This window comes from Ipomoea nil, unplaced genomic scaffold (assembly GCF_001879475.1).
Source record: "Ipomoea nil cultivar Tokyo-kokei standard unplaced genomic scaffold, Asagao_1.1 scaffold2926, whole genome shotgun sequence".
NCBI lineage: Eukaryota > Viridiplantae > Streptophyta > Magnoliopsida > Solanales > Convolvulaceae > Ipomoea > Ipomoea nil.
Genome location: NW_017619354.1, coordinates 5,163,252 through 5,189,829, shown reverse-complemented (window position 1 = coordinate 5,189,829; position 26,578 = coordinate 5,163,252). Strand labels below are relative to the sequence as shown.

Genomic DNA, 26,578 nt, shown 5'->3' with positions numbered 1-26,578 from the left:
TACAGTGTTTGGTTGATTTAAGGAATAGAAATGAAATATGTTTTAAAAGACATAAATACCATTATAAAAATATGTGATGTTGGCGATGGTGGTGGTGGTGGTGGCGGTGGTGGTGATGGTGGTGATGGTGGTGGTAGCGGTGGTCGTGGTGATTCTAGGGTGGTAGTGGTGGTGGTGGCGGTGCAGTGGTGGGGGCGACGGTGGTGGTGGTGGCGGCGGTGGTGGTGATGGTGGCGGTGGTGGTGGTGGTGGTGGTGCTGGGGTGGTAGTGGTGGTGGTGGCGGTGGCAGTGGTGGGAGCGACGGTGGTGGTGGTGACGGTGGTGGTGGTGGTGGGGGGGGGGGGACAGTGGTTGTGGCGGTGGTGGTGGTGGTGGTGGCGGCAGCGGTGGCGGTGGTGATGCTGGGGTGGTAGTGGTGGTGGGGGCGGCGACGATTGTGGTGATGGTGGTGGTGGTGTCGGCGGCGGCGGTGGTGGCGGGGGCGGCGACGATTGTGGCGATGGTGGTGGCGGTGTCGGCGGCGGCGGTGATGGTGGTGGCGACGACGGTGGTGAAATAGGATAAATTTATATATAGGATAAAAAAATTAGGTTAAAGAAAAGGGTAAAAAAGAAAATAGATTCTAAAATATATTACTGATGGTTCAGTAATAGGCTAATACCAGGGGGCCCCTAGTAATAGCTATTACCTTATTTAAGGTAATAGGCTATTACCAGGAATAATATTCCTGGTAATAGAAATGGTTACTAAACAAAGGAATAGACCTATTATTGAGAATGCTATGCCATTTCCGGCCTATTCCGTGAACCAAACGGGCCATTAGAAGGTTCAAACATTGTCAATTAGATATATTTATAAAGCTTAATTGGTCATAAGTACTTTATATTTATATAATTTGACAAGCCACGATGCACAAATCATAAAATTTTAATATCAAATTTGATTAATTCAATTAAATTATTATTTAAAATATTATTTATTGACCCAATAAGCTAACATCATGATTCACTTAAGTTCTAATTGAATAGATTGTGCTCGAGTCATTTGCATTTATGAATTATACTAGATGCGGGATTCATAAAAATTATGTGCCCAATATTAATATTTTATATTAAGATTTTTAATATTTAAATTATTATAAATAATAATAATAATAATAATAATAATAGTGTAAACATGCATTTTTGTACATTTGATATTTATATTGTAAGAAATAACTCCAAATTATAATGTATAATATTATTATTATTGAATAAGATAATAAAATATATGGTGGATGCAAGTGCATGGTAATAATATTGGAAAAGAAAACGGTAGGGGTATGTTTGTCCAAAATATTATAAAGTACAACCTTTATAGCATAATGTATAAAAAAAACTGAAAATAAATGGTATAACTTTCATTCATATTTATTATGTTTTTATATTTTAGATGATAGTTTAATATTGTAATAATAATAATAATAATAATAATAATAATAATAATAATAACTAAAGGAGAGGTAGGGAAAAAAAAGAGAGAGAGAGAGAGAGAGACAGAGAGAGAGTATGTGAAGCAATTCGGGTTTGGACTTTGAATCAATGCCCATTTAGAATAGTAGAGAAGTATATATGTATTTACAGGCGGCACTGCACAAGAGCTCAGTTATAGTGGCGTGTCCTCTCCAAGAGCTTTACACCTAATGGATTCTTTCACATCATCGGCGGCAATTGCCCAGAAGACCTGGGAGATAGAGAACAACGTTGAGACAATGGACTTGCCGCCGACGTCGGCCGACTCCGCCGCCGCCTCGGCATCGTCGGACGCCATATTTTACTACGATGAGACGGCGCAGACCAAGTTCCAGCAGGAGAAGCCATGGACCAACGATCCGCACTACTTCAAGCGCGTCAAGATCTCCGCACTCGCGCTTCTCAAGATGGTTGTCCATGCGCGCTCCGGTGGCACCATCGAGGTTATGGGCCTTATGCAGGGGAAAACCGACGGCGACGCCATCATTGTCATGGATGCCTTCGCTCTTCCCGTCGAAGGCACTGAGACTAGGGTTAATGCTCAGGCCGATGCTTATGAGTACATGGTCGATTATTCGCAAACAAATAAACAGGTTAGGGTTTTTTTTTTTTTCGTAGTGGTTTAGATTGTACGGAAGCTTCTCGTTCAACTGATTACATTTGCGTTGGAGTTGCAACATTGTATGAGTAGGAGTTAGGTTTATCGCGTTTCGAAACGAATTCGTTTTCAATTGAAACTTGAAAGAAAAACTAATGCAATGGTTTTAATATTGGGGCTCTTATTGAATTAAGACAGAGCTTAGATGGTTCCTGATTCTCAGTTATCATGTGGGTAGATTGGGTCCGAGGATATCAATAAATACAGATTATGTTTGCCAAATAATACTTAATGTGTCTGGAATATTGCTTCATAGTAGGCATCTTTGTTTAACTCCTGCATCTGGTACTACTTGCTAAGCTTTTTCCATATGTGAGATCAATTTGCTATTGATTGGAAATTTGGTATTTCAAATCATCTATTTACAGAAATCTGTGAATTTTATAAGTAATTCATCTCTGCATGTTTTACAGTAATCTAAGTATTTTGAGAGTTTTAGCACAGTTCATACATTCTAACTTAGTAGGCTTTTATTGTCATTGCAACATTGTTATCTGTAAATATTTATGTGGAATTCTTGCTGATGGCTAATGTTGTGCTTTGGATTTAATGCCTGAATTACCAGATATGCAGCTATTGATTTTGGTTTCTTTTTTTAGCTTTCAACTTAACTTGTACATGTATAAGATGTGCTAATGTGTTATGTTTTTGAAACAATTGGTCTTGTGGCATGTGGTGTAGGCTGGTCGGTTGGAGAATGTTGTTGGATGGTATCATTCCCATCCTGGCTATGGATGCTGGCTTTCTGGTATTGATGTTTCTACACAAATGCTAAACCAGCAATTTCAGGAGCCCTTTCTAGCCGTAGTTATTGATCCAACAAGAACTGTTTCTGCTGGGAAAGTTGAGATTGGTGCGTTCAGAACATACCCAGAGGGATATAAGCCGCCAGATGAACCAGTCTCTGAGTATCAGACCATCCCTTTGAACAAAATTGAAGATTTTGGAGTGCACTGCAAACAGGTTATGGAATTTAACAAATATATATCTTCCGCATGATTGCAGTTTTCAATCTCTGTCCAAATAGCAGATCATAACATATGCATTTGACTGCAGTATTATTCTTTGGACATCACATATTTCAAATCATCTCTGGACTCTCATCTTTTGGATCTTTTATGGAATAAGTATTGGGTGAACACACTTTCTTCTTCTCCTTTACTTGGGAATGGAGACTATGTTGCAGGACAGATTTCAGATCTTGGTAATACCTCGAGGCCTATAATAATTTTTGTTACATACTTCTTATGTAGTTCATTCTATTAGAAGCATGCGGTGATATTATTTTAGCATGGGTTGGTCAAACTAATAGCATTTGTGATATTCTTAATGTCATGCAGCTGAAAAGCTAGAACAAGCTGAGAACCAACTATCTCATTCAAGGTTTGGACCCTTGATAGCTCCTGCTCAGAGGAAGAAAGAGGTAGTTTTGTTATTGTTTACTGTCAGATGGGGGATTTTAACTTTAAAATAGAGAATGTAACTCTGGAAATTTTGATCTGCTTTTTCTATATTCTCTTGGATACATGATGCTTTTCCAGAAATTAATTGTGGAGAATCTCCTAACTTGTACTTAGAAAATGAATTATGAGATAAAAGAAAGTATCTGGATTCTGGATGCTAAATATAAATTATTCTGTTAAATATGGATATGAGTGATCGCCGTCAACAATGGTTTTAGAGGAATTGCTAGCCCAGGGAGCTGCTGAGAGCTTGAGATTAACTAACTACCATACTGTGCTAGGTTTTTCTAGTGGCAAATTACTATACTAGTTGTGTTCTAGAAGCGCAAGTGTATCTCTAATGCCATTTATAAAATAAAGCCAAGCAAATCTGTTGACTCATATTGGCCTGTTTGTTTACACTTTTTTGATAAATTGTTTTGATGTTCTTTGTATCACTTTGCCTCTTCCATGGGTCATGGGTGGTAGTGCCAAATACTACATTGTACACACGACATTATTGTGTCCACATTATGATCTAATGTCCTAATCACAGAGGATTTTTGGTTGGTTCTTATTTGATCCTTGGTTCACCCTAATCTTCTGGTGAATGTCAACTTTCTGAAACATACAATCTCTTGCATGAACTGGACTTTATCTGACAAGTCTGCCATACCGTTTGACTGTTATCTATAACTCCTTCATCTTCATCCTTATGCTTTTAAAGAAAATTACTGACATATGAAAAGTATTTGATTCATATGTCAACTTCACCTCTTTTGAGGTTTCTGTTATATTTTGACCTATTCTCCTTTAGGAAGGGGTAATTTGCAACATGGTCGGTTTCATGTTTGTTTATTTGGAATTTGTTATTGACTTATTGTGTCTATTTGGTATGTGCTATGTAAACCTTAACATTAACCTTAACCTTACTATCTGATTTTGGTTTCAAGTGTCGATGACACCTCTCTTGTGAAAAGAAATTGAGTACCATTGTTTACATCTTTTCACAAGGCCTTAATAAGCCTAGGCCCCTAGGACTATGACTTCAACTTCTTTTCACAAGGCCTTAATAAGCCTAGGCCCCTAGGACTATGACTTCAACTTTTTAATCATTGATATTCATTAGCAATGCAAAAGAAACACGTGTTTTATACTTTTTTATGTTAATATTCTCTCTCATTTCTTCTAACCTGGCCAAAGGGCGTAAGAAATCAGCTTTTTTACATTACCATTTTTATTTTGCTTGTCATGTTCTGTGCCATTCTACTCTGTAATATGGATGGACAAGATTATATATATATATATATATATATATATATAGCATTTCAGCTTAAGGCAATCTGCTGATTTGAATGCTCTCCCTGCAGGAGGAATCTCAACTTGCTAAGATAACTTGTGATAGTGCAAAGATAACTGTGGAGCAGGTTCATGGACTAATGTCACAGGTATTTATTTGGTTCTCTCCCTTTCTCTCATGTCTAGCTCCAGCTTGTTGCAATTGAACTCTACAACATTTCACTGGGGCACATTAAAAATGCTTCCATTTTATGCTTTTAGGTTATCAAGGACATCCTTTTCAACACAGTTCGTCAGTCAAACAGATCCCGGACAGAGTCCTCAGGACCTGAGCCCATGGTTGAAACATGAACTCAATATTACATTAGTTGTTATCCTCATCTCATGTAGATCTCTTTTTTTGTTAATTGGAAGTTGTGGGATTGTTGGCTGTGGCTGATATACGAATTTGACTAGCTAGAAGGTGATATAAAATGGTGTAATTTATTTATGGCACTTTTGGCTCCAAAACTAGTATCAGCTTTCTTTTTAATGCAATTAATTGGATTTTGCTGTAGCATTTTTTCCCCATATTTCAACTTCTTTTTAATATATGGAGAAGTTACTGTCGATACACAAATATATAATCAGGTGAGATTTCTTGTGACGATCGTTAGATCACATTCAACTAAAGTAATAAATAATACTACCAGATACATACATGCAGTATATTTTTATGTGATTGAGCCATCTGTTACTGTACATTGATTGGAATTAATTTTGTCCCATTCCCATGATTTTCTTGAGTTTTATTTTGGAGTGTATCCAAAAAAGAAAAAAGAATTTGTTGGTATATAAATAACTATATTTGTTGAGTGTTTGTCAACTGTAGTACTTATCACAAATTATATAAGGGGTCAGACCGTCTTGAATGTGAATTTTGATCCAGATTATGTATTTATTGTTAACATATTATGTACTTTCAGTTAGTGGTATTTCATATTTGCTAAAGATACATAATATATTAGGTAATTAAATAAACTGAAAATATGTAACATATTAATTTAGAGTATATGATATAATCTTGATCATGGTTCCCAATGAATGAGAATTTAGATCCAATGCACAGAGATCAGAGGAAGATAGAATTGGAATTGTGATGTGTCGATAAACGTGTTGTATTTGTTTATTTGGTGATTATGGTTTCTTGCACAATATGGTGTTCATGCAATGGCGGCTTTGCTTTACCTTTGCTTAGTCATGAGATGACGATCATCTTAAATCTTAATCGTTTACCACTATATATATATATATATATATATATATATATATATATATGGAGTGGATCACATGCAAAGATAATTTCTCGTACAGTTGTGCAGTTAACACAAAAAGACGCACCTTAAGTACACAAACAACGTACATTAAGCACACAAATAAAGCACCTTAAGAAAACAAACAATGCACTAAAGTTTTAAAATGACGCACCTTAAGTTTCAGCAACTGACTCACCACCTTAAGCAAACAAATCATGCACCTTAAGAATGAAAATCACGCACCTAAAACTTTAGGCCGACGTAGCTTCAGCCATTCGTCTCTGGCCTTTAAAAAAAATAGTAAAATAAAAATTTAAAAATTATTTTTTAAATTAACTGACCGACATGTCAACATAATTAACGGGTAAACAAGTCATTTTAAGTTTAATTACATGAATTTGCGTTGTTCAATGACCTAATTATAAATTTTTTGTTAATCTTATTCTTTATAAAAATAATAATAATATTACCTTATAACTTTATGTGACTAGTTTGTATGGGATGATACGCTAAAGATAAAGTGGTACATCACTTATCACAAGTTAAATTATGAGAAAATGATACTTTTCGTCTTTAGAAAAATATTTTTTTTTACGTCAATTATACCCGCTATCAATTTTTGTCACCCAATTATTTGTAAAGTGATTTTTTTCATCTTGTTTTCACTTAAAAGTTAAATTTGTAATATTGTGGTTACCAAGTTAATTTGTCTGACCAATTTGGCTAAGAATGTCCCATTGCGTTGCCTTTTTACTTCTTTGGAACAAATGACTGGATGGGGTGAATTAGTGAATATAACGTCAGGTTATACTCTAGAGTTCTATTACATGTACTTTCTAAATTTCACTCCTTGATGTGACCGATACTAATAAACTAATTTTTTCATCTGAATCTCAATGTAAATGTCTACATCAAGATTTTGTGCGTGAAAGTAAAAGTTAGAATCGGAATAGAAAATTAGAGTACACATTATTTTCCTATACGGTATTAGAATGTCCTCCTTAATTAATTAATCAATTAAAACAAGGGAAAATAGCAGTTTTTTCCCCTGAGTTATAAATTTATAGCACTTTTCCTTCCTGAATTATTTAAGTGGTTGTTTTTTCCCTAAAAATGTTAAATGAACATATTTATCCTTAAAATAAATATTTCATTTATTTTTTTTCTCTAACAAATTATGACCACAATTTGGTTCAAATCAAACAGACAGTATTGCAACCAAACCGAAATATTTCAATTACAATTTAGAACTGAAACTCGATATTTAGAGTTTATTAAAATCGCGAACCGGACCGACCGGTTCATGTTCCGAACTGAAAAAATAAAATACATTTATTGTTGAATTTAGACTATTTTTTTAAAAAAGACGGTTCAAAATCGCGAATCGGATCCAAAATCGACGGTTCACGGTTCAGGGTTCAGGATCCAATTTTTTTGATTCATAATTTTAATAAACTGAAATCCAAATATATGTGTTCTGGATCTGAATCATAACCGGAAACTTTTAATTCAATTGTTATAGTGTCCGGTTTAGTTCGAACCGAACCGTGGTCATCCCTACATATACGCAATAATTTGTTGGAGAAGAAAAATAAATAAAATGTTTGCTTTAAGGGTATAAATGTCAATTTAATATATCAGAGGGAGAAATCGTCACTTTTAAAATAATTGAGGGGACTAATGTGCTTACTTGAATAATTTAGAGAAAAAAATACTATATGCATATAACTCAGGGGTTCATTTTCCATTAAAATAATTAGTATTGTAATTGCAAATCAATTTAATTACGTAAAGCAAATTAAATGTTTACTTTAATTTGCATGAAATGTGTGGGGCAATCTAACGTACGTACTTACGTTAGCTTTGCTTAATTGCTTGGAATTTGGAAAGCCTTCAACTTGTCTTCCACTATTGCGTATTGTATTTGTAATATAAAAAGAAAGGAAAAATATTAGTTATTTTGGAAATATCACGTAGAATTTATCCCTAAAATTATTCTTATCCGTGATATACTCACTTTAAAAGTGAGTCCTACCTTTACATCATCAAATTAAATTTACAATTCTTTATTTTTTTTACATTCTTACAATACTCTCTTACTCTCAAAAATGGTCTCACTTTCATATCATATTATTATAATATAATAATAAAATAATAATTAATAAATAAATAAAAATTAAAAAGAACATAAAAAGTATGGCAACCTTTTGTTGAAAGCTTTCAAGCTATGTGATTTAAAAAAGAATAAAAAAAAAATCACTTAAACTTGAAAGTACGTGGGTGAAAATACAAGGCTTGCATTGGCTAAAAGGTCGAGACTTGAGAGGAGAATGTTACACCTCTATTTATTCTAAGTATTGTATGGGTCAAATTACCGTTGGTAAAATGTGTGATGCTTTAAATTTGAGAGTTTTAATAGTGTGGGGCCTAAAATCTAATTTCCAAAGTCAAATTTTTGCAAAAATTCAATTATAGTCATGGTCCATTAATTGGACTTCTGCGAATCGGATCATGCTAGAAGTTGGCTTTGTCGACACCAACTTTTTTTTTTTTTTTTTTAATTTTGTGGATAATTATAATTATCAGTCCCAATAATGATGCAAATAATAACACCCCCGTAGTATGGTCTCCTCCCCCTCAACGATCCCTTAAATGTAACATTGATGCAGCGGTCTTTGACCATGGGGCAGCTTATGGGGCGGTGGTTTGCCATGTCAAGAGGTCAGCGAATCACATGGCTTGTGTGTAACTGGTTCCTCGTCTGTCTTGGGTTCGTAGGTTTCATACCCTCCCGCTTGTATTGCTGGTTTGATGAGTTCTTAATATACCAAGGACGGAGCCGGGGGGAAGGGGGGGGGGTAGGGGTCAACTACCCCCCACCCCATATATAATCTTTGTATGTATATATGTATATATAGTATATGTTTTAGTATTAGTATAAAAAAACTAGTAAATGTCAACAAGTAAGGAATTGAATTAGTTGGGAAAGCATGTGTTTGTTATTGGGAAAGGTCTTGGATTCAAATCTTTGCATTAACATAGTTTTACATATTTTTAAGTCCTTCTCATATGGCTTCAACACAGTCACTTTTTTAATATTTAATATGTGTAATTTATAATGTGTTTTCTATTCAAATCTCTATATATAATATAGCAGAATCAATGTAAAATTTTTTTTCCTCCATTTGATGCATTTGAGAGTTATGGAATATCAATGGTTTAGGAACTTCATAATCATCATAAATCTTTGTTGAGTTTGTGTGTGTGTGTGTGTGTGTGTGTGTGTGTGAAAGAGATTGTTGAGTTTATACAACACAAAGATGCAAGATAAAAAAAAATGCATACAAATTTATAAATTCATGTAATCATGAATTAATTTCTACGAGTGTTTTATATCAATTTTGATTTTATATATATATATATATATATATATATATATATATATATATACTAACTTTTTAATAGTTTGTAATTTTGATTAGTTTTTTAATAATTTATTTACAAAGAATGTTAGGTAAAGTAAAATTAAGTAGGGAAAAAAATTTCCCGCCTAAGTGTGAATGCATATTAATAGATTTGTAAGATCATTATTTTTTTGTGTGTAAATCACGAGGTAGTCCGGGTCTTTCTTTGTCCGTTTAACTTTGTAAGATCATTATTGCAAATGAGGTTAGCAATATTAATGCATTTTTTGTCATATATTGTCTTAACATTTAAATATTAAATGTATAACTATACTTATATTTTTAATAAAATTAATTCTGTTTTGTATTATAATATTACAACAATACTTATAAGTTTTTGTCCGTGCATCGCACGGGAAAAATACTAGTTATTTTATAAAATTAATTATGTTTCATATTTTGTTATAAATATTTTTATAAAGTTTTGATGTGTTTTATTTTCCGCACATATCCAACAATATTTACAACTATATTTCTTAAGTAATGGTTATAAAAAAAAAATTCTTAGGTAATTTTTTTTTTAAATCATCTCTTTTGTTTTAATGTTTCGTTTTTACTTGAAAAAATTTCTGAATCCGTCCTATTTCTTTGCCCCCTCTCAATCTAATTTATGGGCTCCGTCCCTGTAATATTTGCTTTCAAGAAAAAATCATCAAAATGATTTTCAATAGATTCCAAAAAATAAAAAATAAAATGAACTGGTAACATAAAAAATATACTAACAGATAGTAATTTATAGTGTTTAGCTGTTTATTTCAAATTTTTCGTTCTCTTTACTCTCTATTTTCTTTTCCAAAATGTATAATGGTATAAGTAAATGTGTTATTATTATTATATTTAAAAAAATAAAAAAATTGTAGTGTTTTATTTCTCCATCAAATATAGAGACTTTTTCAGGCCAATGATCTTGTGATCTGGTGGCACTAAGTTGTTTTTTCATATGCGAGGTTGTGAGTTTGAGTCTCAGTGGATGCTGACTCTTTATGCATACTGTATTGTAACGAAGTCGGTAGAGACGGACTCTTTGTGTTAGATACTGCATTGTAACAAAGTCAGCAGTATACAAAAATAGAGACTGAGAGTTTTTCAAATTAATGAACACACATGTACTTTGTAACCCATATAATTAAAGACTAAATTTAAAATTAATTGTTTAAAAATATATTCAATTTTTTTTTTTGTAGAGAGTTTCAAATTTCAACCATGTCCCATTTAAAAATTGTCAAATTTTTAGATGTTATTGACTCTTGATCACATGACCTTTCACATGGAAGAGGTCACTACATGCCATCTGACACAAGATGCTTGGCTAATAATAATCGTCAATTTAAAAACTATTTGATTACTTTTTTTTTTTTTTAATATAAAAATTAGTAGTTAGAGTTTTGAAGTTTGGTATGCTAATTATGAGGATAGTTCTGCAAATATATATATATATATATATATATATATATATATATATATATATATATATAAATTAATGATTTTGTAACTTTCTAAAATGATATAGAAAGTTACAAAATCATTAATTTATATAGGCCTATAGGCTAATTTTGGCTTATTTGACCACTATTAATTGTTTGATTTAGTTAAAGTATCAATATAAATGTTTGGTTAATTAGCTTTTTGCAACTCCAAAAGGTTAAAATTAAAAAAGTTACTCTTAGCAACTTTTTCAATTAGCTTTTTGAGAAAATAAATTATACCAAACAGCTATCAACTAACAGCTAATTTACCAAATATTTTTCTACAATCAGCTAATATTATCAACTATTTATACCCTCTAATTAACACAATCAGCTAACAGCAAACAGCTATCAGCTAACAGCCATTTTACCAAACAGGGCCAAAAGCATTCAAATTTGAGCACAAGACTACTAGACCCCACCAAACTAACCTGAAGTCTAAACACATGTGCCTAACCAAATTAATATGCTAGGAAAATTTCTAGTTTTTTTTAATTGTCATTTTCTTAACCACATATACTTCATTGGCAAATTATACTATATATGGTTCACATTGCAATATTGGCCATTGATAAATATTAATTTTTAGTATATTAAATGTTCATTTTACTTGAAATAATATATAATACATTAAAAATGAACATTCAAAAAATAAATTTATAGTATATTAAAAATGAATATTCAATATAATAAAATGAACATATATATCAATGATCCATATTGGGGGAAATATAAATTTAAAAAAATGAAAAATTGACGAAATAAAAATATAAAAAAGAAAAGGAAAAAAGATCGAGGTGTGAAATAGTGTAAGAAACTACAAAAATAATAAAATATAGTAAAAGTCTCCATGGCATGATGAAACAGTTGTTTGTATATTTTTGACTGGGGGTTCCGCGCGTGGTTGACGGTCTTCATACAAACACATGCCAAAATATATAATGATATTTTTAAAACATTTATGAGATTATTTTAATTTAAACAGAGATATCAAGATATATAGCCATAAGATTATATGTCTAAACCTAATGAGAATCGAATATTTGATAATAGTAATGAGTTTGGTAACTATTAAAATATTTGAATTCATTAATAGGATAACAAAAGTAAATCCATAGTAATGTGTAAAAGTCCTTAACCAAACGCCACCTAATATTTTACCCAATTGTGTCTGAATCAATTCAATAATTAGTATACGGCTCTATTCAGGTGTGAACATATATAAAGGATAGAATAAAACCCTTGTAAAAATTAAACATTAAACTCATCAATCAATCTGAGTTGATCAATGACTAGAAAATAAGAAAAAAAAATGATGATATTTTCGTAATTATTACGGTGCAATAGAAAATATTTAATAGTGTATTTGGAGACAACTAATAGTACATTAGTACACACACTTAAGTGGATTATTATAGATTTTGAATGCATGAATTATTAAACGATTCCAAATACAACCTAACGTAATAATATATATAATTATGAAAATGTCACTGTATTTTTTTAACATTTATAATCGTTAGTCATTTTATATAAACGGACACAATTAATCCATACTTTTTACAAGACTTGTTCTCATTTAACATGTTCATATATATTTTCGATCATTTTTAATATCAATTTAAACTAATTTAATTGTTTAACTTTTTGTAATCATCAAAACTCAAATAGAGATTCTAAAATATACCTCAATTCTAATTGTGATATTACTTCAAATATTTTAAACTATATATATATAATCCTAGAAAAAGTAAGAGTGCAAGACCTACCCTTTTTGACTATAATAAAATGAATGGATGCTAAAAGATTTTGTTAGAATTTGACATTCGAATTTCGCACAACTAATTAATTAGCCACCCCTTTTTGGTGATTTTGTAATTAAAAAATTAAATAAAATATTAAACAAAAGAGCTAGCCATTGAAAAGGAATGATTAGTTTGTATACATATAAATTAGTTAAGTAGCACTGTAGCAGCAATATAATGGAGCATAATGAGGGTTCTTTTGGGTGAGATTAAAGGTGGATTAGTCCTCGCTAAGAAACATATTTTTTAAAATATTATATTCATACCAAATTGATGTCTTTAATTGTATTTCAATCAAATGCAGACATTCCCCCACCAAAAACAAAAACAAAAAATAAAAAAACAAAACAAAACAAAAAAACAAAAAAACAAAACAAAACAAATGCAGACATTAATTCAAAGAAATAAATGCATGTTTTGAGAATATATATTATGGAAAGAGTAATTAGGAATTATTGATGACTAAAATATCAGTTTTGGTTGCGTCAATTTTGCCCAAATTTTTTGGGACAATTTTAAAATTTGAAATTATATTTTCAATCTTTTGATTAAATTTAATCATTTTGTTATCTTGTGGTTGAGCGGCATAATTGTGACCAATCAAATGAAGGGTCTCAGGTTTGAACCCCATTCGATTAAATATCATGGAGGTTGTCTATTGTTATTTTTTACAATTGTCATTTTTGGTCCTCCGCCAACGCCAACAAAATCGTTGAAATATCATTAAATACGAAGACATTTCGAACATTTTTATACCGAGTAAGTTAACCCTGTTATATTTTTATGTTTATTTTTTTGAAAAAAAAAATCCTTATTTGAAAATCGAAATGTCTTTGTATTCAACGACATTAAAGCCGTTTTCTTGATACATAAATGACTAAAAATAGTCATGTCACAATAATACTAAGACCAAATGTAAATATTGTGATAAAAAATACTAAAAGTGGACTGTGGTCTATAAATCTAGGATAAATCTAGGACAAATAATGCAATTAACTCTTTTAAAAAACAGTAATACGGAGTAATAGCTAAGAGCTCAAATTGATTTGTTTTTCCCTGCCAATTAATAATTATATTGTATTTGAAGCGGTTGACTTTGAAAAAATGCTGAAGGAAGGCTGATAGAACCCCCGCCTACTCATACAACAGAAAACTATACATTCATACTATATATATATATATATATATATATATATATATATATATAATATAATAATAATAATAATAATATATATAAAGTCTAAAACATTCTAGATATATGTCCTATATATGTTAACTTCATTATGTGGCTTCGTAGTTTTCCATGTCAGGAGTTTGAATATTACTCCCCTATTGCCTTAATTCTTAGACAGGCTGCTGTATATATATATATACACATACACACACGCACATATATATATCTTCTTCTGGGCGGGGTTGATAGATATATTCCTGTACGTATTGTAGTTGGGCACAATTTTGTTGAGGCTTCAGATCATAGAATTGAAGGCGAGCTGCGCGATATATACATACACGCAGATGTAAACAAGCTAAGGCGGCTTCAATTCACTCATCATCATCATCATATATATATCCTTTCTGATCTGCTGCAACAATTTGAACAACAAACACTACAGTGATCCATTAATCTGGGCGGGTATGTTTTTCTCCATCTTTATCATATATATATATATATATATATATATATATATATATCACCTTTCATCTTCTTCTCCCCCCATCTTCCTCGCTAACCCTAATGGCACCATAGCGCCTGTAAATGAGACTCAGCTCCACTGATAGTCTCCCTGAAGGGAGATGTTGAGCTTAATATCAGTTTTTTTAAAAAAGTTTTTTTCTCCGAAAAATTCATGTTGTTTCTCTGAGCTTAAGTAAGCTGCACGGTGAAATATATGTGTGTATTTGTAATATGCATATTTTTAGTTTTGATTAATGATGATATAAGAACATGTTTTGATGAGTTTCCTGGGATTTTCTCTGTGGACATCATTAACTCCATTGTTCAACTTGTCTTTTGGGTTTCCTGCTTTTTTTCCAACTTTCTTTTGAAAAGCTTTCAAAGCTTCATTTCTCTCTCTCTCTCTCTTTTCTTTCCTTTTTTAAATCTCGTTCACATTCATCAGAACCCACCATGCACATATATATTATACCCAGGGGGGCTGTATCACTGTATGTAATGATATCTACAATTGCCAAACACCCAAAAATCAAGCAGCCAAAGGCGTTGGGAGGTTGAACTTTTTTATTGATTATATCATTAATGATGGTTTGACAGAATTGAAGATGTGGTCGACGGCGGCGTGTACGAGGAGGTTGGCTATGTCCTCCTTTTTGCTCATTTTGTACGTTCATCTCTTCACTTTGGTCGTCCCTCAGTTACAAGCACTCAAATTTGGACCAGGTCAGAATTTCCCCCCCACTACTTTGATACTTTGATGGATGAATTCATATTTAATTAATACACTAAGAATTTCTTTCTCATTCAATTCACACCCACCTATTTTAATTTATATCCGGTATGCATAATATGCTTGATTATATCAGATATTATAAAAAAAATGTGACGTTACATATAGTCGTACCTGATACAAAATGTATAGGTGTCCACAAATTTCCTATATTTATTTTTTGAACAACATATTCCTAACAACGTAACGACTAAAAGGTTGATCCAAAATAATTTGGAGTTTGATCTTTTTTTTTTTTTTTTGGATAACTATTTATGTGAATGTTCAATATAATATTTGAAAGTTATGACAAACCTGACCAGGATCCATGACAATTGAGACTTTTTTTTTTTTTTAATTCACTATTTAAAAAATAATAATTTTTAAATTGCAGATAGGCAATTGCTTGAAGTAAACAATGGCATAGAATCCATGAAAGAATCAGATGGCACAGTGAGGATTGACCCTTTGGACAGTTTCAAGAAATACAGGGGAGGCTATGATATTAGGAACAAACACTACTGGAGTGTAAGTTTAAAAAAAAAAAAAAAAATTACATGTTTTGAATATAAACATATATATATAGTATTCAAACCTCTGTTGTTTGTTTCCAAAGTACTAAAAATGCAACATTTTGTGCAGTCCACTGTGTTTACAGGTAAATATGGGTATGCAATTGCAGTAGTGTGGCTATTATGTGGCTTCTTCTATGGAGTATTTCTCCTTGTCACCACATTTTGCTGTAAAAGAGAGAGAAAGAAGCTCAAGAAGAGGAAAGTCCCATGTCAGAAGCATTGTTATCTCTGGCCTTTTCTCTCTGCAATCTTCTTCACACTTCTAGCAGTGTATGTTTCTCAATCCCCCCCCCCCCCCCGCCCCCCCCCCCCCCCCACGAAAACCGAACAATCTCAGGCATAGAAAATTGACTGTTCCTTTTAACGATTTCAGGATAGCATCGGGTCTAGTCCTTGGAGGGAACGCGAGGTTCCATTCGAGAGCAGATACAGTTGTTGACATAATTATTGACACTGCAGACGGGGCATCAAACACCATATACAACACGACTCAGGCAATGAAAGAAATGAGTGCAGATTTAGGAGCCACGGATCGAGGCCCTGAGGCCACGCGTTTCCTGGCCTCCACATCCAAGAGCCTCGACAGTCGGGCTGCTGATATCGAGAGGCAGGCGAGGAAAAACAGGCGGGCGATAGAGAAGGGATTAAGGATTGTGTACATAATAAGTACTGTCATCATTTCAGTTAATTTGGTTGCAGCCATCTGTCTGTCAGTGCTCGGAATTCTCAACTTCAGAAGAACGCTTCGCTGGTAAGTGTACGATCACATCATGTTAACGTTGAAAGGCAGACAGTTGATAGATATTCGAATGTGAACTTGAATCATTTTAATGATCTGTTGCCAGGTTGATTATTCTTTGTTGGATACTTACTGTTCTGTGCTGGTTGTTCTTTGGGATTTACTTCTTCATAGACAAGTATGTCCAATCCTTAATCCCATTTCATGTATTTCAACCTTAATCTCCAAAATAACATGAAAAACAGCTAAAAATGTCTTGTGTTACCTGCAGGTTTGCATCAGACACATGCACAGCTTTCGAGAATTTCCAAGAAGATCCTTACAATAGTAGCCTGGGATCAATTCTTCCTTGTGATGACCTAGTTTCTGCAAGATCAGTTCTGGGTGATGTTAGCAGGGGGATTTATACACTGGTAGATCAGGTAAGCTGTAAAACCGATAAATTTGCATACAGTAGTTCATGGTTTTGGATTCATACAAGTATATGCTTACCTACCTCGATTTCTTCAAATCTTGAAAATGGTCAGGTGAACGAAAACATTTCGAGATCGTATGGAAATTTTGCACAAATCTGCCAGCCTTTCTCAGAACCGCCCGAGTATCTGTACCAGCCAGATAAATGTCCATCAAATACAATTCGCATAGAAGACATTCCTCAGGTATGTTAGCTAAAAGTTTAAGCTGATAGTGAGACTACACGTTTATATTTTCTATAGTATATGCTCGGGATTTTTTGACATGACCATTTAGTAATTGCACTTGTTTACTGTAGCTATTGAAGGTGTTGACTTGTACTGACCCAAACTGCAACGGAGGAATCGTGATCACCCCGAGGGAATTCAACTCGATGCAGGCTTATGCAACGTCAATTCAGAACATACTCAAAGTGTACCCCGGGATGGAGAGACTAGTCGAGTGTAAAACAGTGAATGATGCGTTTGCTGATATTCTTGAAAACCACTGCAGACCTTTAAAGAGGAATGCACATTTGGTGTGGGGGGCGCTGGTTTTCCTTTCGGTGGTGATGGTGGCTCTGGTGCTGACCTGGACTGTCGAAGCAGCCCACGAGCAGAGGCATCACGGGGCCCTGGATGGTTCTGTGAAGCCACACCGTGAAAAAGATGAGGAATTAGGAACTGAACCTGTTCCAGATCACACAGTCATGTAAATAGCAGTCCAATTCTTTCAGGAATAGGCTTCTGAGACTAAAATGCAGTCAAAACAGCATATATGTTCCATGTACAGCAGCTATAGAAGGGAATACATTGCAGATTTGCAGCATCTCAGAAGAATTGAGAGATAGGATTCATATTTATACATTCGGTTGGATATGACCGTGGAGGACTAGGCGTGATTGGATAATTTTCACCCAACCTCAGCAGGTTCCTCTGCCAACCCCAATAAAACACATTCTTTTTCCTTCTTTTTGGTACCAAAATTTACAGAAATAGATGACATATATACACATATCCTAGCTCTTATGGAAGCCAAAGGATGTAATAGGTATGCCAATATGGGGACAAACCCCTGAATGGCAAACATTTCATTTCATTAAACTTGTGATTTAAGTATAAGATGAATTGTTCTTCCTCATCTGGGCATCTGGGATTATGGATGATCAAGGCATGCAGGGCTTTAACCTTGAACCATTTATATTTGCTTTCTGAGCTAAAGTTGTGCAGTTTTTTTTTTTTTTTTTTTGAATAATGAGGGAAACCTGCAGCTACTACATGAGAGTGCGTGCTGAGTAAACCTCAGACCACATGGAAGTAAACCAACCTAGGTTGCCCATAACTAACCAGCTCAAACCAAAAAAAGTCAGTAAATTGCTCCCGCTAAGAGTCCAAACTTATAACCTTATGGTTACCAAATTAACCACCAAACCAACTTCGTTAGAGTTGCCCTCAAAGTTGTGCAGATTTGAGAGAGGGATGTTGAGGTTGGAAGGTTTTAGTAACCATTCTTTTTCAAGTTTCAATTTATTCTCATGCTTACAAACAAGGTAACAAAAACACAATACGAAAAAAACGTTATAGAGTTTCTTTAAATTTCTCGTTCACCCTTGAAAGTTTATGTGCATCATAACTTGTAGAGGTATCATACCAAACCATGCTTAACAAGAGAAGGAATTTAAGGAAGCTGCACTTGTGATAAAGAAATGAGAGGAGCACTTCAAAAATCAAAACACTTCTAAGCAACCTTTGAAGGGTGCATTGTATATATTCAATAAATGCATTCTTTCCCAAATACAAGAGCAAAAGTCTACACTGCATATACAGTTTTGGTGTAATGGTCTGAGATAATCTCAAATTCTTCGGTTCCGTAAGTTAGGTATCTTAGAAGATCATCCGTCTCTTCTTCCTATTTGCTTAATGTGAAATTTGGGAAGACAGACCATCAAGCCATTCTCTGTTATTAGCGAGAAGAGTGTTTTACATGACAACTTGGAAATGAGTACACCAACGATTTAACAATTTGCAAAACTATTTCCTTCAAAAAGAAACATTGCTTAAGTTTATTATCAAGTCCGAGTGATGCCCTAAACAGATCCAGCCCTTCACTTCTAATTCCCTTCGCCCTGCAAAAGGACCAGTAACAGCAAGATCATGGGTAACATGACATAACCCAATAAGACATAGGCCATTAATCTACAGGACATTGCAGAAAAGGATTAAGAGCACAAAAAGATCTTTGATAAATAATGAACTGAAATTTTATGCTGCTATATAACTGCCTAAAATGCATAAGCTCACTTATAGTTCCTTGGTCATAGTTGAAGCAAATTGTCATGAAACTCTAACATGGAAAATAATAAAACTTGCTACTTTCATGAAAATAAGAAAACATAAATATGTACTATGACTACTACCCATGAATTTAGCTATGAAATTCACATGGAGCTAACCAAAATCTAACATGCATTTAGCATGTATATGTACTTTGTTTTTACTTTTGTCCACACAGTACACAAATAACTGTATTCTGTCTTTGCTTCTTTTTGCCTTTGCATCTTAGATGTTTTCACTTATTTTTGGCGGTCATGTTCTCACACCCTACGCTCATTATACAACTTCATAAACTATCGAGTAGTCAGAAACACTTCATCAATAAGATGTAACAACTACATTAGACATGGTGTGGACAGTAAGTGCAACCAAATATCTCTTTTTGAAAACTCAGAATCTTCACTAATACTACAAAGAGAAAATGTTCTTTGAAGATTGGGAAAAGCTCCAATAAGAACATAAAAGGAGACAGCTATAGTTTCAACAACATGCATGCGGAATTGTTACTATTCCCTTACACATACAATAAATTGCTGAAAATTTTCCAAGCGTGTCCACTGATCTCAATAAAGAATGTTTCATAGTATTGTTGCATAACAGGCCATTACTTATTTACTCACTATTTTGCAAGTTTCTTTTTTCATTTTTGCCTGTATATAACTCCCCACGAACCGGGTACAACCTCCACCCCCCACCCCCCAAGTCTCCCTCCCCAATGTAACTAAAAGAGTAAAAGAACCAACCTCAAAATAGAGGTAAGTTTCTCACTGCTTGTTTAGTAGTTGCAAACTGAAATAAATTTTGTCAAAATTCATTTAATTTTCATTGCACATATTCACTATCTTGTAGCAGCGTTATAAACCTAAACTCTCAAACAAAGTGCAATCTGTTTCAGCACACATCACTGATTCATCATAAAACATACAATTATCACAATGGAGAAAAAAAAATGAATTTTTTACCAAAAAATACAGATAATCACAGAGTGGTTACCTGGTGAGGCTCGGGGTTGTCTTGAAGCACAGTTTCGAGACTTGAGACTCTGCCTTCCAAGGCGCTGAATTTTTCTTTCAACTGTCACCCAAAATGGAAAGAAAATAGATTTTAGAAATGGAGAAACCGGGGGATTCAAATGAGCACCGACATCATGCGTATATACTGAGAATGTAAGAGGATTGGGATGGGGAATAGTACCTGTGAAGAAAGAAGGGTGCGATCGATTAAGAGATCCCTGAACACGAATTGAGCCATCAACGCCGAGGCAGACGAGAAGCCCAGCGTGAACCACAGGAACCTTGTTCGCATCATCTTTCTTCTTCACTCTTCCTTCTCCGGTCTCCCTCTCCCTCCGTTATGGGTTTTTTCTACCGCTCGCCGCTCTCGCTTGCCTGTCCTCCCAAATCTTTTGTATTGTATACGGAGTAATATTTCTTTCTTTTTCTTGTTTTTTTTTTTTTTCCCTTCTTGATAATATATTTATATTATAATACTCAATTTTGTTAAGAGTAAATACCCAAAATGGTCTCTCGACTAGTCGACTATAGCTAAATTCACAAATTGGTTCTCGACTTTCAATTTCAACCAATTAAGTCCTTAACTTTGTAATTTTAACACAATTTGGTCCTTTGTCTATTTAACTGTTTTTTGACTATGACTTTTGAGGATATATATGTAATTTCATGGTCCATCGTCGATTTTTTAAGGTTGTGGTTGCATTTCCAGACTGCAATGTTACATTTGAATCCACTGTCGAAAGCAATCTACCAAATCCGGTCGCCTTTCTTCATCCTCCATTTAGATTCAATGTAGTTGAGTTCGTACCAGAGCGAAGACGATGACGTGTTTCCGAACCAGTGCAATATCATCCTGGAGGCCTCCACGTGCTCCAACGAGGGCTGAAGGTTCTTCTGGAGATCGTCGATCACGGTCAACAAACGGTCAAATAGATAGAGGACCAAATCGTGTAAAAATTACAAAGTTAAGGACTTAATTGGTTGAAATTGAAAGTCAATGACCAATTTGTGAATTTAGCTATAGTCGAGGGACCATTTTGGGTATTTACTCTTTTTTTAAAGACATAACAGTTTTGGTCAAGTATCTATTTTTATAACATACAAAATTAAAATTAAAATTTTATATAATGAGTGTAATCTCTAATCATTTATATGTTTAGATAAATTTATAAAGAAAATTTAATTTTTTTTTTTTTTGAAAATCAAAGGAACTTCCATTAATGCAAATGTTCAATACAAGAAGGAAATGAAATCAACCAACAAGAAGAACCAGTCTGAGAACGAGTAGCTCTTGCCAAAGCATGAGCAAACCTATTCACTGATCTTGAAACATAATGAAATGACACTAAATCAAAGTGTCGTTGGAAAGATCGGCACTCACGAATAACACAACCTGCATATGATAGATCCTGAGATGTGCCATTTAGCAGCCTACAAACATTCTTGCAATCAGAATAGATGATTACCTTTGTGAGACCCAACTCCTTAACCCAAGATAAAGCTTCCTTCACCGCGAGAGCTTCAGCTAAATGAACATCACTCAAACAACGGATTGGGCCATTTTTAGCTGCTACGAATTCCCCATTACTATCCACCACAAAGACCCCAAAGTAAGCTTCATCAGTATCACCAAAAACCGTGGCATCAACATAAATATTCATAGTACCTGGTAAAGTATTAATGTTCTGTCCATGCATTTCTTCACTTTCTACCAAAGTTGCCTCTCCCTGCCATTCCACAAAAGTATTAGCCACCTCATTTTGAATAATAATTCTAACAATATGAATAATAACAAAGAAAATTATTTCACATGCAAATGTTTTTGGTCCTAAAAATAAAAGTAAAAAAAGTCATATTTCATGCACTAAATCATGCGATGCTGCTTGTAATAATATCGGACAAATGTTGTTGATCATTGCAATATATATAAAAATAAGAGTAAAAAAAGTCATAGTTAGACATGAAAAAATTATTTTTTAAAAATGTTACTGTATAAAATGAATTGCGTGATTGTGATAAATAAAAGAGATAGAATAAATATAAAAGTGTAAAAGTGTATAAGTCTCCATCATCTACCGTAGACACTATTGTTCGTCGACTTCTACTATCAACGGCTTATGTCATTGTCGTAAAACGCCTGCCATAAAAGAACACTACAATACAACGAACAAGAACAAAGAACAAGAATGAACTCCCAAATACTCTGTCGAGTCGAGGTGTGGGGAGCCCTTTGGGTTGGGGTTCAGCCTTTTGGAAGAAGAATGAAGAACAAATAGAGAAAAAAGGAGAATGAAGAACAAATAGAGAAAAAGAAGAAGATCTCCCTCACTCCTGCTGCTGGTCATTATTCTAAAATTTTACCTCTATGATCAGTTGAGCTACCCATGCAGACAAATCTTGTATATATTTACGGGATGATGTGTGAAGAAAAAAATTATAAAGATATAAATCATTCAAAAAATACATATTGAAAAAAAAAATAAAATAAAAACACCCGTATAACAGCTCAATTAACCACAAGATGAAATTGAGGAACAATGACTTCTCGAGTCTCACAAGCCGGACAGTGCGCAGTCAAAGATCTAGCCTATGCTTACCAACAATCGCCTGAAAATGATATGGAGTTGCCGAAGGAGGCACCGTCTCCGGTCGAACTCAACCACTGCATAGAAGAGCTTCTGAGGCACACGTTGGCATTCTCCGTCGCCGGAACACTGGACACCGACATTGGCCTATCGGACGATTTCTGCGCAAATCTATTACACGACGACACTTCCAATTCTACAGGTCAGTTCTGCTCTCCCCCCTCCCTCCCAGTAGAGTGTTTTTTTTTTTTTTTTTTTTTTTTTTTTGGCGCTGTTGTACTCTGTGCCTTATATGTTATACGATTTTGCTGTTATGTCTCAGTTCCCTTGTACAAGCGTCTAGCGGCATCACTGTACCAGTTTATATCATCTGGAGATATATTAAGGACAGATAGTGAGGTTGCAGTGATGCACGAAACATGCTCTTTAAAACAGAAGGAAGATGGGTGCAATTATAAGTTAGTGAGGGAAAAAGGTTCTGAGTTGATCAATGTAAGCGTGATTTCCTTCTTTCTATGTTATTTGTTTGATTGATTTCATATATTTATTCAAAGTATGTAAGTATTTTCCTTGTTCTAATACAGGTGCTGAAAACCGTGGACTTTGAACTTCATGTTCAGGAGCCTTTCTTCTCACATCTTAGAAGTAGTATTAAATAGCTACATATTCATTTATATGTTTGCATAAACTTTTAATTTCCTATATTTTGGCTCTTTTTCTTTTTGAAGTTATTGATGAATGATTGTTTTTTCTGACTGTTAAAGGTGGAGAGAAAACTATTGAAGGAAGGTGTGCTCTTGGTGACTACAATAAGTATGGTTTTATCTTATCATTTAATTTGTTTGCAGAACTTGGCTGGATATAGTTTACACACCAAATATGAAGACTCATATAGATTACAATTTACTTAGTATTTGTTTATGAGTTTCTGATGGAGTTCTGTTTTGGTGTTAATTTAAGAATTGAAGCTGGGGCTTATATTCTTTTCAACAAATGTTTAGTTCTTCAGGTTCAGGTGATAATGCCAATCACAGTTTTGATTTCTATTTATGAATATTATGTTTTTGCATGAATGATGATTTGCAAGGGACTAATTTGCAGGATGTTCATCGTTATGCTTCATTTCGTGAGATGCTAGAAGCAGAGCCCCTCTCCAAAGTTCTTCCAGGAATTAAATCTACAGAAGAAGGTGACAACAATCTCTTTGCTTTTAGGGGAAAGAAATTCATGTAATGATCTTTGTAAGAGGGGGCTAAGGAGGTCTTTTTAGGGGTGTTACTTTTCAGTAGCATATACTGTGCATGCTGGTGAGACAAATACTTTGATGCATAACCTACACCTACACTATCTTCATTTGAACCCCAAAGACCCCTCACTGCAAGACTGGTGGAGGAGGCAAATGGCCGGATGTGCCTCAACTAGCCAAGCAAAACTTAAAAACTTATTTTGGGTTGATTGACCAGTTAGAGCTGTGCCCCGGGCCTCCGGGGCACACCTAGACTATTTTAGTTGAATGGAAGTGTCTGCTAGCTACTCATCCCGCAAGAGAAATGTCACTTGAACAGTTAGAGTTCCTTTTCTGGAAAGATAAAAAAGGTGTATTAGTCATTCAGCGATTTAAATAATAAATTGGAAATTCTATCCAACTTTTCTACATTAACCAAAATGGGAGATGCACATATAATTACTTCTGTCCTCGTGTTTTATTGGTTTCCTTGCGGACTTCTTCTTCTTCTTTGTTGTTGTTGTTGTTTCTTGTTTTTTTTTTGGAGATTGCAAGTCTTGGTTATTGCTTTTATCCAAACCCTTACCTTGCAAAACTTGTTCGTTTTTTAACTCATAATATGTTATTCCTTGGTCCTAACCAGCTCTGCAATGACTTAAATGACACAAGAGTGAGAGACTTATGATAGAATTCCTATAATGGACCCAATTTTTATTGACATGCAACTTTCAGGTGTTCAAGTTTATAGGAATTTCTATTCAGAAGAGAAGGAAAGGTCAAATGGCGTTCTTGCTATTTGTGTTACAAAACCAGTTTCTCAGCCTTATCTCTCCATGGCCTCAATAATATCAGTAAGTAAGAGTCATTATTGCCAAAACATTTTCTTTTTCCATGGTGTCTTTCATATTATTACTTCATATCTAGCCTGGCAAACATGTTTTGTAGTAATAAACTCTCTGGTCCGTGTAAAAATGCATCTATACTTGCAACTGCTTAACTCTTGACAAGGATTCTCACTTGCTGGACAGATTTGCTTATATTCTGGCCTTACAATTAACATGTATTTGTAAACACTAGCTTTCTTCCTCTTTAGTTTCAGATATATCTATTATAGCTGGTTTTATTTTCGAGTCTTACCACCGCTATGAAAAATTCATTCAGGATTTAAGCTATGGAGGTCTTCACAACCTTCTAAACTTTGCACAGAGCTGGGAAGGCATTTAATCCTGCCGTCGTGCTTAGATCAGTGTATGTTTTCTGGAGAAAAACAACTGAATCTCATCGTCAGTCCTGTTCTCGTTCTCAGTTCATCAGGGAAAAGTTGTAATGTCTATTAGAAAAAAAGTAAAAGATCCTGTGATTTTACACATCAAATTAGAATGCTTGCAGGAGTGTATCCTATCAGAAAAGATAGGCCATTTCATGTATATTTGATGTAATGACTAGATTACAATGGGGCAACACAAACTTCAACAGACTGAGTGTTATTTTTATTTTTTTAGAGCGTTTGTATAATTTTGAGGAAACGTTTTCCTTTTAACTATTAAGTTCTCAAATGACTAGTTATTTTTTGTATTACCTACAATTATGTAGGATATGTCTGGATGTACATATAATAAGATAAGATATTATCAAATAAGTAGTCATAATTCTGTAGTATACTAAATATTCATTTTTAAGTAATATACTATAAATTACTCCATAACTTGTAATGTACACAAAAATGAATATTTTATAAATGAATTAAAAATCATTGTGTAAGCGTACAGCCAGGGTTGGGAACTGCCATAATGATTGGACAATTCACGATTTACCTTTTCTAACGTGATTGGAGAAAGGTTCTACAAGTTTAGAATTTGTCTAGCCTAAGTTGAAAAGTCTAATGTATATATATAAAAAAAATATGTATGTCAGTGATTCACCTTGAAATATGGATTATAATCCGCAGATTCTTTAAATATGGATTATAATCCGCAGATTTTGCGGTGTAAAGATTGAAATTGTACTTTTCGGACTTTCAGCGCCATCAAAATTTTCTTTTTTTTTTTTTCTATTTTTAATTGACTTCGTGCAAATTTTCACAAGTCTTTTTAGCTTTTGTTAAGCGATCAACGAACGACGTTGCCCATACCATAACTAGGCATGTTGTTTCTAGGCCTGGTTGCTCTGAGTGACACGCTATCCCTCCATCTTTTCTTTGTAATATTCCGTCTTCGGACTTGAGTTAATGAATGGTTTTCCTTTAAAAAGGCAATTTATATCGTGGA

General features: G+C 33.9%; 3 protein-coding genes and 1 long non-coding RNA gene across 5 annotated transcripts; 3 read left to right on the top strand and 1 right to left on the bottom strand.

Moving 5' to 3' along the window:
* Positions 1–1,593: 1,593 nt before the first annotated feature.
* On the top strand, positions 1,594–5,470 carry LOC109161849 (COP9 signalosome complex subunit 5a-like). Its single transcript, XM_019310385.1, has 6 exons — positions 1,594–2,105; positions 2,852–3,133; positions 3,227–3,374; positions 3,511–3,593; positions 4,983–5,060; positions 5,173–5,470. Exons 1-6 carry the CDS (start codon positions 1,683–1,685, stop codon positions 5,260–5,262), a joined length of 1,104 nt encoding a protein of 367 aa, XP_019165930.1. The 5' UTR covers positions 1,594–1,682; the 3' UTR covers positions 5,263–5,470.
* Positions 5,471–14,311: 8,841 nt separating this feature from the next.
* Positions 14,312–18,348, top strand: LOC109161848. Its single transcript, XM_019310384.1, has 9 exons — positions 14,312–14,577; positions 15,217–15,342; positions 15,783–15,916; positions 16,031–16,233; positions 16,337–16,714; positions 16,809–16,880; positions 16,974–17,124; positions 17,230–17,361; positions 17,475–18,348. The coding sequence occupies exons 2-9, from the start codon at positions 15,225–15,227 to the stop codon at positions 17,868–17,870; spliced, it is 1,584 nt and encodes a 527-aa protein (XP_019165929.1). The 5' UTR covers positions 14,312–14,577; positions 15,217–15,224; the 3' UTR covers positions 17,871–18,348.
* A 525-nt stretch (positions 18,349–18,873) lies between these two features.
* LOC109161853 lies at positions 18,874–20,931 on the bottom strand. The gene is made up of 3 exons (XR_002050969.1): positions 20,683–20,931; positions 20,482–20,562; positions 18,874–19,280 (listed from the first exon to the last, which is right to left on the bottom strand). It is a non-coding gene; the product is annotated as an uncharacterized LOC109161853 (long non-coding RNA).
* Positions 20,932–23,012: 2,081 nt separating this feature from the next.
* LOC109161850 lies at positions 23,013–25,786 on the top strand. 2 transcript variants are annotated; one of them, XM_019310386.1, is made up of 8 exons: positions 23,013–23,288; positions 23,409–23,578; positions 23,671–23,731; positions 23,851–23,899; positions 24,047–24,101; positions 24,188–24,275; positions 25,044–25,166; positions 25,473–25,786. In XM_019310386.1, the coding sequence occupies exons 1-8, from the start codon at positions 23,039–23,041 to the stop codon at positions 25,646–25,648; spliced, it is 972 nt and encodes a 323-aa protein (XP_019165931.1). In that variant the 5' UTR covers positions 23,013–23,038; the 3' UTR covers positions 25,649–25,786. The 2 variants fall into 2 exon arrangements, with proteins under 2 accessions (XP_019165931.1, XP_019165932.1); XM_019310387.1 differs by having other exon boundaries at positions 25,044–25,162; positions 25,473–25,646.
* Positions 25,787–26,578: the final 792 nt, after the last annotated feature.